The sequence below is a fragment of the Passer domesticus genome, chromosome 13 (genome assembly GCF_036417665.1).
Source record: "Passer domesticus isolate bPasDom1 chromosome 13, bPasDom1.hap1, whole genome shotgun sequence".
Taxonomy (NCBI): domain Eukaryota; kingdom Metazoa; phylum Chordata; class Aves; order Passeriformes; family Passeridae; genus Passer; species Passer domesticus.
Genome location: NC_087486.1, coordinates 1,480,146 through 1,496,416, shown reverse-complemented (window position 1 = coordinate 1,496,416; position 16,271 = coordinate 1,480,146). Strand labels below are relative to the sequence as shown.

Genomic DNA, 16,271 nt, shown 5'->3' with positions numbered 1-16,271 from the left:
CACCTCACCGAGAAAAAAATAACCAACTTCATGCCAAGTAGGCACTGGTTCCCCATGTCCTAATCTTGGCAAGAGCTTCCTCGGTTATATTTTCATTTCTGTTTTCTCTGCCCCCGTTCCCGAGGCTGAGCAGCTGCTAAGGGACGGCAGAGCAGAGGGGCAGTGCCGGGAACACGCCTGACCTTGGGATAACGCGGCGGGAGCCCTGTGCTTTGGGACGGGCTGTGGGGACAGCGGGGACCGCTGGGGCTGTCCATCCGAGCCGGGGACACAGGGGGGACCTGTCCCTCTTACCGGTGGCAGGGGCGAGTTTGTGTCCCCTGCCCTCTCGGTGTGTCCCTGCTCTGCCGGTGTGTCCCCTGCCCTCCCGGTGTGTCCCTGCCCTCCCCATGTGTCCCCTGCCCTCCCGGTGTGTCCCTGCCCTCCCGGTGTGTCCCCTGCCCTCCCGGTGTGTCCCCTGCCCTCCCGGTGTCCCCTGCCCTCCCGGTGTGTCCCCTGCCCTCCCGGTGTCCCCTGCCCGGCACCCGCTGCCGGCACAGCGCACCGGGGGCGGGATGGACGCGGGCACGGCGGCACCGGGGGCCGATGCAGAGCGGGGCCGTTCTCTCGGACGGGATCCCGTGCCGGTGCCGGTGCCGGTGCCGGTGCCGGTGCCGGGGCGGCTCTCCCGGGGCCAGCCGGTGCCAGCCGGGCCGGCCGCCAGCCCCCCCCGCCCGCCGGGCGTGCGCAGGGACCGCCCCGCTCCGCCTGCCACCGACCGACCGAGCGGCAGACCGAGCGGCGGCTGCCGCGGCCGGACCGGCGGGATCGGCCCTGCTGGGGTCAGCCCCGCTCGGGATCACCCCCTGCTCGGGCTCACCCCCGCTCCGGAGCCCCCCGTGCCCGCCCGGGGCGGCTGCGCTGTCCCCGCCCGCAGCAGCGGCAGCGCGGCCGGGCACGGCGACCTGCGCAACCCCGCAGGTGAGAGCTGGCACGGGGGTTGCGGGGGGCGGAGGCCAGGCTGGGCTGGCCGAGGAGCGGGGGTGACACTCCTGGGGCGCGGGGGACCTGCGGGCCCGGAGCCGGCGACCTCTGTGCGCGGGTGTCGGGGAGGGCCCGGCCGGTCCCCGCGTCACCGCCAGGGATGCTGGCACCCCGCCTTAGGGACAGGGGTGCTAGCAAACCCCTTAGGGACAGGGGTGCTGGCACCCCGCCTTAGGGACAGGGGTGCTGGCAAACCCCTTAGGGACAGAGATGTCCGGAGACCCCTTAGAGACAGGAGTGCCCGCAGCCCCCCTTAGGGACAGAGATTTCCCGAGCCCTCTTAGGGATGTCTGGAGCCCCCTTAGGGCCAGGGATGCCCGGAGCCCCCTCTAAGGGGCAGGAATGTCCGGAGCCCTCTTAGGGACAGGGATGCTCCGAGCCCCCTTAGGGACAGAGATGCTGGCAGCCCCCCTTAGGGCCAGGGATGCCCGGAGCCCCCTTAGGGCCAGGGATGCCCGGAGCCCCCTTAGGGACAGAGATGCTGGCAGCCCCCCTTAGGGCCAGGGATGCCCGCAGCCCCCTTAGGGACAGGGATGCCCCGGAGCCCCCTTAGGGTCAGGGATGCCCGCAGCCCCCTTAGGGCCAGGGATGCCCGGAGCCCCCTTAGGGCCAGGGATGCCCGGAGCCCCCTTAGGGCCAGGGATGCTGGCAGCCGCCGAGGCAGCAGTGACAGCTCAAATGCGGGAAGCTGCCCGGGAGGAGGGGCTGGGAAAACGAAACCTGCTCCTGCGCTGTCTGCCTGCTCCAACGCTGCCCAGAAATCCTGCGGCTTCGTTTGGCACCGTCCCCTTGTCCCTCTGAGGTCTCAGGCCAGGGGGGTGGGAGCAGACGGCGGGGTTTCTGCAGCCTGGGGAAACCCCCCAAAGCAGCTCTGCACTCTGGGGGTGCTGCTGCAGCCTCCAGGGACACCCCGACACTGGCATGCCCTGAGCTGCAGGGCACCCCTCCAGGGCTCAGGGGGAGTCTCACACCGGGCCTTTCCACCGAGGTTTTGCTGCCACCCCAGGCAGGGGACGCTGGTCCTTGATGGGAATCCTTCTGCCTGGGCACCTCAGAAGAAAAAAAAGTCTCCTCCTGCCCACACAGCAGTGCCATGCCACAGCTAGGGGAGGCAGCCAAGTCCCAGAGGGCAGGGATGGCAGCTGGCAGGGTGACACACCCCTGTCGGGCAAGCAGAGGTCCAACCAGCATCTGCATCAGCCTCTTGTCAGCTGGACCCGGGGGGGACAGGGAGAGGGGCTGCAGCCTCCAAAGTGGGCACCTGGCATGGTGCAATCTGGCTGTGGAGGTTGGCACTGGCTGGGCAGGCAGGGCAGGGCAAAGTCCGTGCTGCTGCTTGTGCCATCTGGCTTTTATCTGCCACCTCTGCCTTGCCTTGGCTCCTCTCCTCCTCCGCAGGGAGCCTGGGCACATTCCTGCCCTGCTGGGGTCTGCTCACAGCCCAGCTGTGCCCGTGCCACACCTCTCTCTCTGAAGGCCTTCCTGCCAGCAGCCAAGCGCTGTTTGTGGAGCTCTGGGAGCCGCTCATCCTCCCTGCTATCAGTTACAGCAGAACGTGTTTCCCGAGAAGAAAATGCCAGGAATCAGCTCGGATTTTAGAGCAGAGGAGAATGTGCTGTGCCACGCAGGGCCCTGGCATTGCGTACCAGGGGCTGCCAGTGCATCTGGCAGAGGCATCAGCAGCTCTGCCCACTTCTCCCCCATCCCAGTGGCTTTTAAAGCAGCTCTTGCTGTCACAGAAACATCTCTTGTTCCAGCACTGCAGAACCACTCTTTGTACTTTGAGCAGGACCCTTGAATGCCAGGCAAGGTGCCAGGCGCCGGCAGCCAAGGCAGGGAGGGAACAATTGGCCCTGGCAGCAAGGAGCTGGAGCAGAGGTGGCAAACCCTGCTCTGCCCGTGGGGATGGGTCCCTACACTGTCCCAGTGCTGGGTGGCAGCTGCCAGGCCCTGCTGCCACCTGGGGCCCCCTTGGCTGCCCCCAGCCCCACGTGTGGGCACCGGAGCGTGGGCACGGGTGTGTGGCAAGTCCCTGCCTGCCACACGTGGGTGTCTGCAGCCAGCCCGCTCCTGCCTCGCAGCCCTTCATGGTTTTGGAGCATGCAGAGTGCCCTGGGGATGTGCTGGGGGGTACAGGGCAGGGAGCTCGGGCACTGAGCTGGGCTGGGCACCACAGCACCGCTCCCAGGGCTGCCTGTGCCACCCCTGCAGTGCCCTGCGGAGATGGCGAGCGCAGAGCCCGGCCCTGAGGATGCAGCCGAGGCTGAAGAGGCCGTGCCCGAGGCCGTGCCCGAGGCCGTGCCCTGTGACAGGACGGAGCTGAGCCAGCGGCTGGCCGTGGAGGAGCTCATCAGCACCGAGGCCAGCTACGTGCACAACCTGCAGCTGTGCGTGTGCGACATCCGGGCACACCTCCGGGACAAGCAGGTGACACGGCACCCCCTGCCAGCCTGGGGACTGCAGGGGAATCTGTCCAGGGCTGTGAGATGCCCAAATCACTGCAGGGGAATCTGCCCAGAGCTGTGAGATGCCCAAATCACTGCAGGGGGAATCTGTCCAGGGCTGTGAGATGCCCAAATCACTTCAGGTGCTCCTTCCACCTTCCTGTGCTCCCCCTCACCAGCCAGGCTCTGGGGTTGGATGGACATTGGTCTGACCCGGTACAGCCACCCAATGACCTTAACCTGGGAGCCCAGACATGTCACAGCATTCCCAAAGCCTCCTGAAACACAGCATCGCTCACTGGGGTGTCCCATGGGGCAGGTAGAAGGTGCCCAGCAGTGTTCTAAGACACCAGCTCCATCTCTGATGTGTCTGGCTTAGCCTGGGACATCTTTGTTCCCTCCAGCTGCCCGAGCTGGACCTGGAAGGACTCTTCTCTAACACAGACGACATCCTCCATGTCTCCAGACGGTTCCTGAATGGGCTGGAGGCCACGCCTGGCCAGGGCCAGGAGCAGCTGCTCTGCATCAGTAAGTGGGCAGTGCCAGGGGCTGCCCCCCGTGTGGGGTGTGCCAGCCCAGCCCCCTGCCCTGCCACCTCCTGCTCCTGCCTTGCCTCTGGGAAGTGCTGGTGCCACCACGCCGGTGCCACCCACGGGGCAAGGCTGACCTGCCCAGCCTGCAGAGTGATGGGGACAGCACCAGGCCCAGCTTTGCAGGGTGCCAGGGGGCAGAGCCCTGGCACGCTTGGCATTGCTCCACTGGCTTTGTCCTTCCAGCAGGCTAGGGATAAACCCTCTGCCTTCCCTTCCACGGGAAAGATCCTCGTGCCCAGCCCCTCGTGCCCAGCCCCTCTCTCCCTCCCCAGGCACGCTGTTCCAGGAGTTCAAGGAAGAGATGGAGGCTGTCTACAAGATCTACTGTGCCAGCTATGACCATGCCCTGCAGCTGGTGGAGAGCTACCGCCGGGACCCCCGGCTGCAGGAGCAGATCCTGGACACCCTCAGTGCCACCGTGTAGGTGCCTCTGCTGAGCCACCACCTCCCTGTCCCTGTTTCACATCCTGGCTTTGCCCTTCTCCTCTGGGGACGAGCTGCCTGCATGGATCTGTCACCAGGCTGGGTGTCATGTCATGGCCACCACCTTTGTGGTGGAATTCCTGGTGGAATTCCTGGCAGCCTGTCCTGGACCCATGGTTCAGAGTATTTATGATGGATGCCAAAAGAAGGGATGGGTGACATCCACAGCCCCCAGGGAGGGCACATCCTCCCCACATTGACCAGAGAGACACGGGCTGGCCCTGGGGGACTGAGCTGTCAGGGGGGGTCACAAACACTGCCAGAAGCAGCGGTGGCAGTGGAGGAGCTCCTGGGGTTCACTGCTGAGGGCACGGGTGATGTGATTCCCAAAAGAGAGATGGGTGCCTCCTGTGGGTGGAGAGACACTGCCAGCACCTTCCCTCCCTGCTGCCCACTGATCCTGTACCCAGGACAAGCACAGCGCTGCCCAGGGAGGCAGGACACCCACCCAGGGCTGGCACTGCCCTCGGGGCTGGCAGGGACACAGTCCCCTGCAGCCAGAGGTGCCCCACAACATCTGGGCTGCTCTCTGCCCCAAACACTCCCAGAGAAGCCGTGGAGAGCAGCAGGGCAGGAAGGCAGCCCCACACCAGCCCTGAGCACTTCCCCTCTCCATCAGGCCTCACACGGGCGCGTCAGACCTCAGCTTCTTCCTGGTGATGCCCGTGCAGAGGGTCACCAAGTACCCTCTGCTGCTGGGGAAGATCCTGGAGAACACCCCCAGCAGTTCCAGTGCCCACTCAGCCCTGCAGGCAGCGGCTCGTGCCATGGCCCAGGTCAATGCCAACATCAACGAGTACAAACGGCGCCGGGAAGTGGGTGAGTGGCCAGGGAGGGGGGCAGGAGGGGGGCACAGTGCCCAGCCCAGCCCCAGTGGTCTCCTGGGCACTAATTCCCACTTAAATCAGTTCAAAGCTCTCCTGCCCTCCATTCAGTCCTGCCTGGTGGAGCTGCAGACTGTGCAGGCAGCTCCTGGAGCTGCTCTGGTCCTGTAAGTGCCACTCTGGGCAAGACCCAAAGGCTGCAGGAGCAGGGTGGCATGGGGGGCTGGGGACAAAACCAGTCTGTCCACATTCCTGGGGCTGGGGAACTGGGAATAACAGTCCTGCCCTTGGGATAGGAGAAATCAGGCTCCCCAGAGATGGGAGCTCGCCTTTCTTTTTGGTTTTCCTTCCCTCCTTTGATGTGGCTTGTGCTTATCCTGCCGATCAGCCCCCGTGCTGCTCACCTTCCCCGCCTGCTCAGCCGTGAACTCTCCTCTTCTGATCTTTTTTCCCCCCTTATTTTGTGTCCTCCCACCCGAGGCAGCAACCAAATACAGCAAGGCCGAGCACCTGACGCTGCGGGCCCGCCTGGCGCGCCTCAACACGCACTCCATCGCCAAGAAAACCACGCGCCTCAGCCGGCTCCTCATGCACGAGGCTGGCATCGTGGCCAAGGTGGGCAGCCCTCGCCGCACCCCGGGCACTGCTGCCCCTCCCTGGGGCGTTTCTGGGGCGTTTTGCTGCTCCTGAAGTGCCTCAGTGGCAGAGTGGGGAGCACGGGGACAGTATGGAGCATGGGGTGGGGTGGCTGGTGCTGCCTCCTGGTCCTCTCCATCATCCCAATGATCACTGGGATAGAGGAATGCAGGAATGCAGGGACACGCCTCACTGCCCACCCCAGAGCATTGCAGGGCAGCACTTTGACCCCCAAAGGACCTGCAGGACCCTTGGGTCCCCCAGAAAAGGGAAGACACGCCAGTGTTCCCCAGCACCACGACCACACCAAGAGCCTTGTTGCTGCCTGCACCAATGTTTGACCCCTCCCCAGATTCATGGAGCCCCCCAGGGTCTGCCCTGCCCTGTGAGCCCCAGGCAGGTGCCTGGCTGCTCTTTCAGCCCCCAGTGATGGGCATCAGCCCTGCCCAGGCTGGTGGCAAGCTGCCTCTCTCCTTCCAGACTGAGGACAAGGAATATGACGACCTGGAAGAGAAGTTCCAGTGTGTGGCATCCAGTGTGGCCACGCTGAAGGAGAACATGGCATCCTACCTGGGCCACTTAGAGGTACCACCTTGAGCACTGGCCAGGGGTTGGCTCCATCCCCTCAGGAGCTGTTCCTGGGATTGTGGAATACTTTCAAGCCCTGAGGAAAGCAGGAGGTGTTGGGAACGTTCAGGGATTTGCAGCTGAGATGTTGTGTCAGGGAGTTGCACAACACCCAAGGATTGCTCAGGTCCAGGGGAGTTTAAACCAAAGCTGAGGCTTTGACAACACTGTCTGAGCTGGTGTCATTTGAGAATAATCCGTCCTTAAACTTATCGTTATTTCAAGGTCTTAAATGATTGGAAAGGCCGGGTGTTGTTCAGCCTGGGAATTCTTGCTTTAATCATGTGTATAAGGCAGAAATGTCCCCAGATCAGTCCTGGCAACAAATTGCCCTTCTGAAATCACCTGGGTCAGCAGCTGCTACGATTTTCTCATGGAAATCCCTTGGGGCATCTGAGCAAAATGAAAGTCTGAGTGCTGGCAAAACATGCAATCCCCAGACACAGCATTATCAGGAAAGCCTCGGGAAGTGGCCGAGGGTTCAGCAGCAATTCCTGGGCTGGAAAGACCTTGCAGGAAAGATTAACGAGGGCTGCCCACGCAGGATTGCTGGGAAGGAGCTAAAGGAGCGTGGTGCTGCCTCCCTTGCAGGCGTTCCTGCTGCCCACCCCGCACCAGTGTGACCTGCAGATGGAGCAGGGACCGGCCCAGCAGCACCGCCGCCTCTCCCAGCTCCTCCAGAGCACCGTCTTCCCCCAGTTTGTGAGTGCTCCTGCCCTGCCCTTCTCCTTCAGCCCTCCCACCTTCTGCCAGGGCACCGTGGGGGCTGGCAGCCAGCAGCTGAGGGCACCCCAGTGTCCTCAGAGTCCCCCGGAGCCCAGCCTAGCAGGCAGAGCCAGGAGCGAGTAACAGGATCCATCTGCAGTCCCTGGCACTCGGAGGGAGGGAGCAGCTCCAGGGGACAAGGGAGGGCAGGGACAGGGACACAGCCAGAGCACAGCTCCTGAGCCCAGCCAGGGCTGGGATGAGCTGCAGTGTGTGCCTGAGGTGCCTCCAGGGACATGGGGAGGGGACCAGAACACCCCAAGGCAGGGGACCAGAACACCCCAAGGCAGGGGCAGAGGGCCCTTAAATGGGCTCAGGGCAGGGCTGAGGGCAGAGGCTCAGCTGAGACTGCTCTGAGCCCTTCCAGGCTCCTGCCCAGCTCTTTCCACAGAGCACAAGTTTGGAATGGTGTCAGGCTCCCTCCCGAGGGTTTGTGTTGGTTGGCATCCTGTGTGCCCTCAGGGAAAGATGTCCCAGGTGCTCCCCCCTCCACACAGACCCCAGAACTCTGCCCAGTGCTGCTGCTCCTGTCTGGGGGCTCACGTGGAAACCGGGGCTCTCCCCTGGCAGAAGCAGCGTGTGGACAGGCTGGTGTGGCAGCCCCTGTGCAGCCTCTCAGACATGCTGGAGGGGCCCCAGCAGCTGGTCAAGAAGCGCCTGGACAAGCTGCTGGACTACGAGGAGATCCAGGAGAGGAAGAGCGAGACGGGCAGCGTGAGCTACGATGAGGAGGCAGCCATGAACACCTACCTGGCCATCAACGACCTGCTGGTGGCCGAGCTGCCCCGCTTCAACCAGGTGGCTGTGCAGCTCCTGGGGCAGATCCTGCGCTCCTTCAGCGCCCTGCAGCTGGACCTGGCTGCCCAGGTCCTGCACCACGCAGAAAAGGAGGTGCAGCAGGTGAGTGGAACCCCTCAGGCACATGGGCTGAGCTGGAGCTGCCTTCTCCAGGCTTGGGAGATCTCTCAGGCATCAGGGCACTGAAGGTTTGCTGTGGCCCACCTGCCCTTGCAGACACACTGTGTCTGTCCCTGTGGAGCATTTGTAAGGATCTCATTTTCTTCCTGCCCAGGAACAGCCAAATTTTCTCTTCTGCACTGTCAGAAACTGTCCTGCTTTCTGTGTGTGGACACTGCTGGTGATTTATTGATGTGCTGCTGTCTGAGAGATCAGTGTGAGCTCAAAGCTCCTGAGAGCCTCTGCCAGGAAGGCAGGGAGGAGAAATACAGCTCCTGGGCTAGGGCACAGCCTCCCTCAGCCCCATCCCCTGGGAGATGTCTCCCAGAACTCCTCCCTGCTCTGAACTCCTCACTGGTGTTTGCAAACATGGGAGGGAGGGCTGTCAGAATCTCTGGGGTGGAGCACAGCCCTGGCCTGAGCCAGCACCAGGAGGAGAACAAGGTGCAGCTCAAAGCCAGAGAGGAGCAGCTTTGATCCCCTGTGCAAGGTGAATTTAGTGAATTTAGGTCTGCTCTCTTGCTCTCTCACCCCTTCCCTGCCTCCTGCCTCCCTTCTGGCCCTGCCCAGAGCTCTTCCTCTCCTGGAGCTATCCTGATCCCAGCCTGTCTCCACAGCTGCCCCATGGGCACATGCCCCTGCCCAGCTTCTGGAAGGTGGTGGAGGACAGCCTGCAGCAGTCGGGGGCTCAGCTCCGTGCCTTCTGCCAGGCCTTTGAGACCGTGGCACCCAGCCCTGGCACACAGGTAGGGGCTGGGCAGGCCAGCTGGATAGAGAGAGGGGTTGGACTGTGGCTGCCCAGTGCAGAAAATGCCCTGGGTGGGAGGCTGGCTCAGGGTGGGCTCAGGGTGGCCACAGTATCCCCCCAAGCCCCTGGTTGCTGGGGATAACCAGGGATGAAAGAGCTCTGCTGGTTCTGGACACTCATCTCCAAAGCTGGGGGTGGAGCAGGGAGTGTGGAGGAGTTTGTGCTCCTAAGCTGTGCCTGGGATGTGAGAAAGGATGCAGAAAGGAGCGGGCTGGAGGGCCTCAGCACCCTGAGGGTCTCATGGAATGCTCATGTGTCTCGTGCTCCCCACCAGCCCCTGACCCCTGCCGAGGAGAGGAAGGTCCTTTCCCTTGTGAGCAAGCACGGCCCAGACAAGCTTTACCAAGTGACCAGCAACATCAGTGGCAGCAGAGACTTGGACCTGACCTTGCTGAGGGGACAGATCGTGGCTCTGCTGCAGAGCTCTGACACCAAGGGCAACACCAGCAGGTGGCTGGTGGATGCTGGAGGTACTGTGGGCACTGTGGGTGCTGTGGGCACTGTGGGCAGCCCCTCCTCACCTGGGCACCAGGGCCGGTCCATCTGAATCATTTCTTTACCCTGGATGAAGCAGCCATGGTCTCCTGGTGTTCCCTTCCAGGCTGTGCTCAGCCCAAGGCCACCTGAGCTTTGCCATCAGCTCCAAGTTCAGGTGTCCTGATTGACTCCCCAGGGGAAATGTCATGGCTGGGGAAGGAGAATCCATGCACACAGAAACACATGGAATTCCCTTTTTGGTGGGGATTTCTCCTGGAGATCCCCTAGTGCTGGACAGGGCTGCTGTGCCATGCCAGGCCACAGCCAAATTGTCATTCCTGTCTCCTCCAGCCCGTGTGTGTGTGCCAGGCAGCAGGGCCCCATGCCCTGTGTGTGTGTGTGTCCTGCAGGTCCCCGAGGGTTTGTTCCTGCTGCCAAACTCCGGCCCTACAGCCCCGTGCAGGTGCAGCAGCCTGTGCTGCAGCTGCTGGGCCTGGACGGTGGCACGGAGAGAAGGAGACATTCCTATGCACCCCCTGAAGCCCCCAGGCCACAGGTGGCCACCTTCACCCCAACATTCCAGGTGAGAGCGGGGGACACCCCTGGGGCCATTTCTAGCAACGCCACCAGCTCCCTGCTAGCCCTGGTGTGGGTGGGAAGGTGGATCTGCTGTTCCAGGTGTCCCCCTTGCTGGCACCAGGGTGAACCTTGGTGGGTGCCCAGTCCATCCACCCATGGCACTGCTGTGCTGCCCTCTGGGAACTGCCACATCCTTCCTCTCTAGGCTCCCAGCTCCAGCCAGGACTCTTCCTTCCTTCCTCCCTCCCTCCTTCCTTCCTTCCTTCCTTCCTTCCTTCCTTCCTTCCTTCCTTCCTTCCTTCCTTCCTTCCTTCCTTCCTTCCTTCCTTCCTTCCTTCCTTCCTTCCTTCCTTCCTTCCTTCCTTCCTTCCTTCCTTCCTTCCTTCCTTCCTTCCTTCCTTCCTTCCTTCCTTCCTTCCTTCCTTCCTTCCTTCCTTCCTTCCTTCCTTCCTTCCTTCCTTCCTCCCTCTCTCCTCCCTCCCTCCCTCTCTCCTCCCTCTCTCCCTCTCTCCTCCCTCCCTCCCTCTCTCCTCCCTCCCTCCCTCCTCCCTCCCTCTCTCCCCAGGTGGTGGCCGGTTTCTCGTTCGCAGCGCGGAGCCCGCAGGAGCTCAGCCTGCGGGCAGGGCAGCCCGTGCTGCTGCTGGAGCCCCACGACAAGAAGGGCAGCCCGGAGTGGAGCCTGGTGGAGGCGGACGGCCAGAGGGGCTACGTGCCCTCCAGCTACCTGGTGACCGTCCCCGCGCAGGACCCCGCGGGCTGGAGCCTGCCCGTGTGAGCGTGCCAGCCCCAGCAAGGGCACGGAGGGCAGCTTGGCACCCGAGGAATCCTCACAGGAGATGCTGGAGGGAGGCAGCCCCCGGCTGGGAAGGGGGTGGGAGGCACCTGGGGGACGTGGCCCAGGGACACGAGGATGGCACTTGGGAGGCACCTTTGAGGTGTGAGGGTGCCAGGTGCTGTGTTGGCACAAAGCAAAGCAGCAGCCGGGAGTGAGGGCAGTGGCTGCAGTGATCCAGGGATCTGCTGAAATCCCTGCAGGTGACAAACGTGTCCTGGGGAGGTGAGGTGGCGTGTCCCTGCTTAGGGCAGGGGTGACAGCAGAGGAGCAGCACTGCACAGGGGTCCTCAGCCAGGCAGGGGGCACGGGGACACCTGGGCACAGCTCCTGGGCACTGGGACACCTGGGCACCTGAGTGCTTGGGCACTGGGCAGACGGGCACTGGGCACCTGAGCACCTGAGAATTTGGCTACCTGGGCACCCCAGTACCTGGGAAAATGGGCACCTAGGCACCTGAGAATTTGGTTACCTGGGAAAATGGGCACCTAGGCACCTGAGAATTTGGTTACCTGGGCACCCCAGTACCTGGGAAAATGGGCACCTAGGCACCTGAGAATTTGGTTACCTGGGAAAATGGGCACCTAGGCACCTGAGAATTTGGTTACCTGGGCGCCTCAGTACCTGAGAATATGGCTATCTGGGCACCTGAGAATTTGGCTACGTGGGCACCCCAGTATCTGGGAAACTGGGCACCCAGGCACCTGAAAATTTGGCTACCTGGGCATCTCAGTACCTGAGAATTTGGCTACCTGGGCACCTGAGAATTTGGTTACCTGGACACCTCAGTACCTGAGAAACTGGGCACCTCAGCACCTGAGAATTTGGCTACCTGGGCACTCAGTACCTGAGAATATTGCCACCTGGGCATCTTAGAATTTGGCTACCTGGGCACCTGAGAATTTGGTTACCTGGACACCTCAGTACCTGAGAAACTGGGCACCTCAGCACCTGAGAATTTGGCTACCTGGGCACTCAGTACCTGAGAATTTGTCTCCCGGGGCACCGCGTGCCGGAGCCGCTGGCAGCGCTGGCTGCGGCCGCCAGAGGGAGCCCCGCGCCAGCTCCCAGTGCCCGCCGGGCCCGAACTGGGAGCGCTGGTGCGGGGAGCGCGGGCACGGCCCGGGTCCGCTCTGTGCTCCGGGACCGACACCGCCACCCCCGGGACCCCCGGGACCCCCGCCCGGGTCCGCTCTGTGCTCCGGGACCGACACCGCCACCCCCGGGACCCCCGTCCCCCTGCGACCCGCACAGATCCCCGTCGGGTTGAGGCAGGTCCCACGGAAGAGGTTTTTGGGGCAATCGGTGTTGGTCCTGACCCAAGGCTCGCCTTGAGAGCGGACGCAGCCCCCTCCCGCCATTCCCGGCGTGTCCGTGCCTCAGTTTCCCCGTGGTTGCGCTGTTAGGAGGTGCTGAGGGGCTGAGGTGGGCAGCCGTGCCGTGGTGCCAGAGGGGACTTCAGGGCTGGCACGGCACGCTGCCATCCCTCACCGGGGCCAGCGGAGCACCCGGCTGGCGTCGCCGCGGCTGCCCCGGGCTCCTGGCGCTGCCCGCATCAAAGGTGCCCGTGCGGGCTGGCGAGCGCTGGCACGCCGGGCCCTGCCCTGCCCTGCCCTGCCCTGTCCTGCCCTGCCCTGTCCTGCCGTGCCGTGCCGTGCCGTGCCGTGCCGTGCCGTGCCGTGCCGTGCCGTGCCCGGGGGCCGCAGCACGCCCGGCCACCCACGGGCTCCCCAGTGCGGGCTGGGCAGGGCTGGCACCTCCTCACCCAACCCTGAGCAGGTGCCAGGCGGGTGGGGACAGCCCCGGGCACTGCCCCGTGTGGGGCTGGGGTCTGCTGTGAGGGGCTCACCCTCCTTTCACCTGTACCTGTGTGCCCAGGTGCCATTGAAATGCCCGAGGAAATGCTCAGCTACACCAAACCTGGGAGGGGACAGCGCTGCCAGAGCTGGGGACGTGTCCTGGGGATGCTCCAGCCTGGGGAAGGGCTGATGGGCTCCTCGGCAAGGGAAGATGAGTAGGTGGGGATGAAGGTCATGAGCAGGGGCTGTGGGTGTGCTTGCCCCCCCAGCCCAGGCCCTGCAGCCACAGGGCTCACCCCCCAGCTCCCTGCAGGTGGCTCCTCTGGATTTTTCCATCCCATCAGGTCGGGTTTCCCTCCCGGGTCACCTTCCTGCCAGCTCGGTGGGGTGCACCAGCAGTCAGCCCCGTGCCAGCCATGGCAGCATTGGGCAGGTCCTGCTGCACAGCCCTGGGGTGCCTGAGACCCTTTGGAGGCTGAAAGGTGACAGTGGCACACGGGGTGTGAGCCTGGGCCTGATCTTCCCCCTGGAAGGAGATCTGGGGTGGTCAGGGATGGGTGGTCAGGGCTGGGTGGTCAGGAATGGGTGGTCAGGAATGGGTGGTCAGGGCTGGGTGGTCAGGGATGGGTGGTCAGTGATGGGTGGTCAGGAGTGGGTGGTCAGGAATGGGTGGTCAGGAATGGGTGGTCAGGGCTGGGTGGTCAGGGCTGGGTGGTCAGGAGTGGGTGGTCAGGAATGGGTGGTCAGGAATGGGTGGTCAGGGCTGGGTGGTCAGGGATGGGTGGTCAGGAGTGGGTGGTCAGGGATGGGGTGGTCAGGGCTGGGTGGTCAGGAGTGGGTGGTCAGGGATGGGGTGGTCAGGGCTGGGTGGTCAGGAGTGGGTGGTCAGGAATGGGTGGTCAGGAATGGGTGGTCAGGGCTGGGTGGTCAGGGATGGGTGGTCAGGAGTGGGTGGTCAGGGATGGGGTGGTCAGGGCTGGGTGGTCAGGAGTGGGTGGTCAGGGATGGGGTGGTCAGGGATGGGTGGTCAGGGCTGGGTGGTCAGAGATGGGTGGTCAGGGATGGGTGGTCAGGGCTGGGTGGTCAGGAGTGGGTGGTCAGGGATGGGTGGTCAGGGATGGGTGGTCAGGGATGGGGTTGTCAGGGCTTGGCTGGACACCCAGCAGGAAGAGGGCAATGAGCTCATGTGGCTCCCCCAGCCTGTGGGTGCCAAGGGGTGAGCTGGGCCCTGCAGTTCCCCCCAGCCCTGCTGCCAGCCTCGATGGCCAGGGGACCTTTCCCAGGGGTCTGTCCCCAGGACAGGGGCTGGTACTTGGCTGCAGGACGTGGCTGCCTGCATCCCTCCCTTCTCCTGTGAATTCACCCAAACTCACGGCACTGCTGCTGCCCTCAGCCTGGAAATGCCCTCTGGAGTCACGGGAGGGCACGGGGCTCTTCCAGCCCAAACATGAGGGGGGATAAAGGGCACAAGTGTGCCTTTAAATAGCCTGCCAAGGACAGGCTCTCCCGGGAGGAATGCTCTGGCTGGCCCGGTGGAACATGCCTGTGCCCGGGGGCACGGGGGGACAGCTGGGCAGGGCCGGCTGCTCGCCAGGAGCCCGGGTCAAGGTTAGGCACGGCCCTGGCCCGCTGCCACCGTGCCACGGCTTGGCATGGGCAAACAGAGCCGTGCAAACAGGGAAGTGCATGCCAGGCCAGGGGTTTGCCGTGCCCGGGGCTGATCCGAGGTGGCAGCTGCCCGCCAGCCCGGCCGGAATTTGGCTGCAGGAGCAGCTCCGGGGCAGCTCGGCTCCTGTCGGGGCTGATTCACATCCTGGACGTGCAGGCATTTGGATGTTGTCCACCCGCGGGTGTGGCAGTGCGTGGCTGTGTCCCCAGGGCGCGGGTGCCAGCCCGGCCGCGTGCCCGGAGCAGCTCTGTGAGCCTGCAGCTCCCTGGGGACACATCCCCGGTGAGAGCCCGGCATGCCCGGAGCATGGCTGAGTGCCCAGGTGTCCGTGTGCCCATCGGCTCTGCTGGGGCACCCCGGGGGCAGGGAGGTGTGAGAAAAAGCAGCTGCCACAAGGTCCAGGCCCAGGCTCCCAATGCCAGAGCCATCCCCTCACCACGGGGTGCTGGAAGGGCAAAAAGAGCGGGGAGGAGCAGGGTGGCTGCCCTGGGCTGGAGGGCACAGCCAGCCCGAGTGGCTTTAGGCACGGAGCTGCCCACGCTGCCAGGCTGAGCTGGCTCCCAGCAGAGCAATGTTCCCTTGGTGGCCCACGAGGAGCAGCCCCCCGGCCACCCTCGCTGGCCCCCCACATGCCCACCGGGACCAGCGTGGCCCGAGGAAGGGCTGAGCCCACGGAGAGCCAGCCCGGGGCTGCGGAGCAGGAGAGGAGCCGTGAACAGCAGCGCTCGCTCCAGGCTGGTGCAGCTGGCACCTGAATTGTCTAATAAAGTGTGAAATTGCTTTCATGCTCTGCTACCTTTGCTGAGCTGGACCGTCATTACAGCCCCCCCTCGCCGCCCGCGCCGGCTGTGCCGTGTCCCTGCCAGCTGAGCCCCGGGCCGGGCTGGCACTGCCCCCTTGGCACTGCCCCCCCGGCACTGCCCCCTGGCACTGCCCCCCTTTCACTGCCCCTCCTGGCACTGCCCCCCTGGCACTGCCCCCCTGGCACTGCCCCCCTGGCACTGCCCCCCTTTCACTGCCCCCCCGGCACTGCCCCCCTGGTATTGCCCCCCTGGCACTGCCCCCTGGCACTGCCCCCTTGGCACTGCCCCCCTGCCACTGCCCCCAGCACCCCTCTGCTGGGGGCTGCGGGTGCTCCCAGAGACCCCTCCCCGCCTCGCAGCCCCTCTGCTGTGCGGGGCATCACCGGGATGGGGGCACCAGGATGGGGGTCACCCCTGGCGTGGGGCTGGGGATGGATCCCTGGCATTGAGCTGAAGTGGATCCCTGCCCTGGGGCTGGATCCCTGCCCTGGGGCTGGATCCCTGTCCTGGGGATGGATCCCTGCCTTGGGGCTGGATCCCTGCCCTGGGGCTGGATCCCTGCCCTGGGGATGGATCCCTGCCCTGGGGCTGGATCCCTGTCCTCGGGCTGGATCCCTGCCCTGGGGCTGGATCCCTGCTGTGGGGATGGATCCCTGCTGTGGGGATGGATCCCTGCCCTGGGGCTGGATCCCTGTCCTGGGACTGGATCCCTGCCCTGGGGCTGGATCCCTGCCCTGGGGCTGGATCCCTGTCCTGGGACTGGATCCCTGCCCTGGGGCTGGATCCCTGCCCTGGGGATGGATCCCTGCCCTGGGGCTGGATCCCTGCCCTGGGGTTGGATCCCTGCTGTGGGGATGGATCCCTGCCCTGGGGTTGGATCCCTGCTGTGGGGATGGATCCCTGTCCTGGGGATGGATCCCTGCTGTGGGGATGGATCCCTGCCCTGGGGATG

At 64.4% G+C, this 16,271-nt stretch overlaps 1 protein-coding gene and 1 long non-coding RNA gene across 3 annotated transcripts; one reads left to right on the top strand and one right to left on the bottom strand.

Moving 5' to 3' along the window:
* Window positions 1-573: 573 nt before the first annotated feature.
* On the top strand, window positions 574-12,035 carry ARHGEF37 (Rho guanine nucleotide exchange factor 37). Of its 2 annotated transcripts, none has more exons than XM_064387795.1 (13): window positions 574-960; window positions 3,235-3,450; window positions 3,872-3,995; window positions 4,333-4,480; window positions 5,163-5,362; window positions 5,852-5,982; window positions 6,484-6,588; window positions 7,222-7,332; window positions 7,966-8,295; window positions 8,970-9,098; window positions 9,435-9,630; window positions 10,048-10,220; window positions 10,782-12,035. In XM_064387795.1, the coding sequence occupies exons 1-13, from the start codon at window positions 586-588 to the stop codon at window positions 10,989-10,991; spliced, it is 2,448 nt and encodes an 815-aa protein (XP_064243865.1). In that variant the 5' UTR covers window positions 574-585; the 3' UTR covers window positions 10,992-12,035. The 2 variants fall into 2 exon arrangements, with proteins under 2 accessions (XP_064243865.1, XP_064243866.1); XM_064387796.1 differs by having other exon boundaries at window positions 827-960; window positions 3,200-3,450.
* LOC135280067 (uncharacterized) lies at window positions 11,682-12,244 on the bottom strand. Its single transcript, XR_010347144.1, has 3 exons — window positions 12,031-12,244; window positions 11,912-11,975; window positions 11,682-11,800 (listed from the first exon to the last, which is right to left on the bottom strand). It is a non-coding gene; the product is annotated as an uncharacterized LOC135280067 (long non-coding RNA).
* Window positions 12,245-16,271: the final 4,027 nt, after the last annotated feature.

Excerpts from the sequence above, each read along its gene's own strand:
- ARHGEF37 (XM_064387795.1), top strand. The coding sequence starts at position 586 with ATGCAGAGCGGGGCCGTTCTCTCGGACGGGATCCCGTGCCGGTGCCGG. Across the intron at positions 961-3,234 it reads CGACCTGCGCAACCCCGCAG|TGCCCTGCGGAGATGGCGAG; the intron begins GTGAGAGCTGGC and ends CCACCCCTGCAG. Across the intron at positions 3,996-4,332 it reads GGAGCAGCTGCTCTGCATCA|GCACGCTGTTCCAGGAGTTC; the intron begins GTAAGTGGGCAG and ends CTCCCTCCCCAG.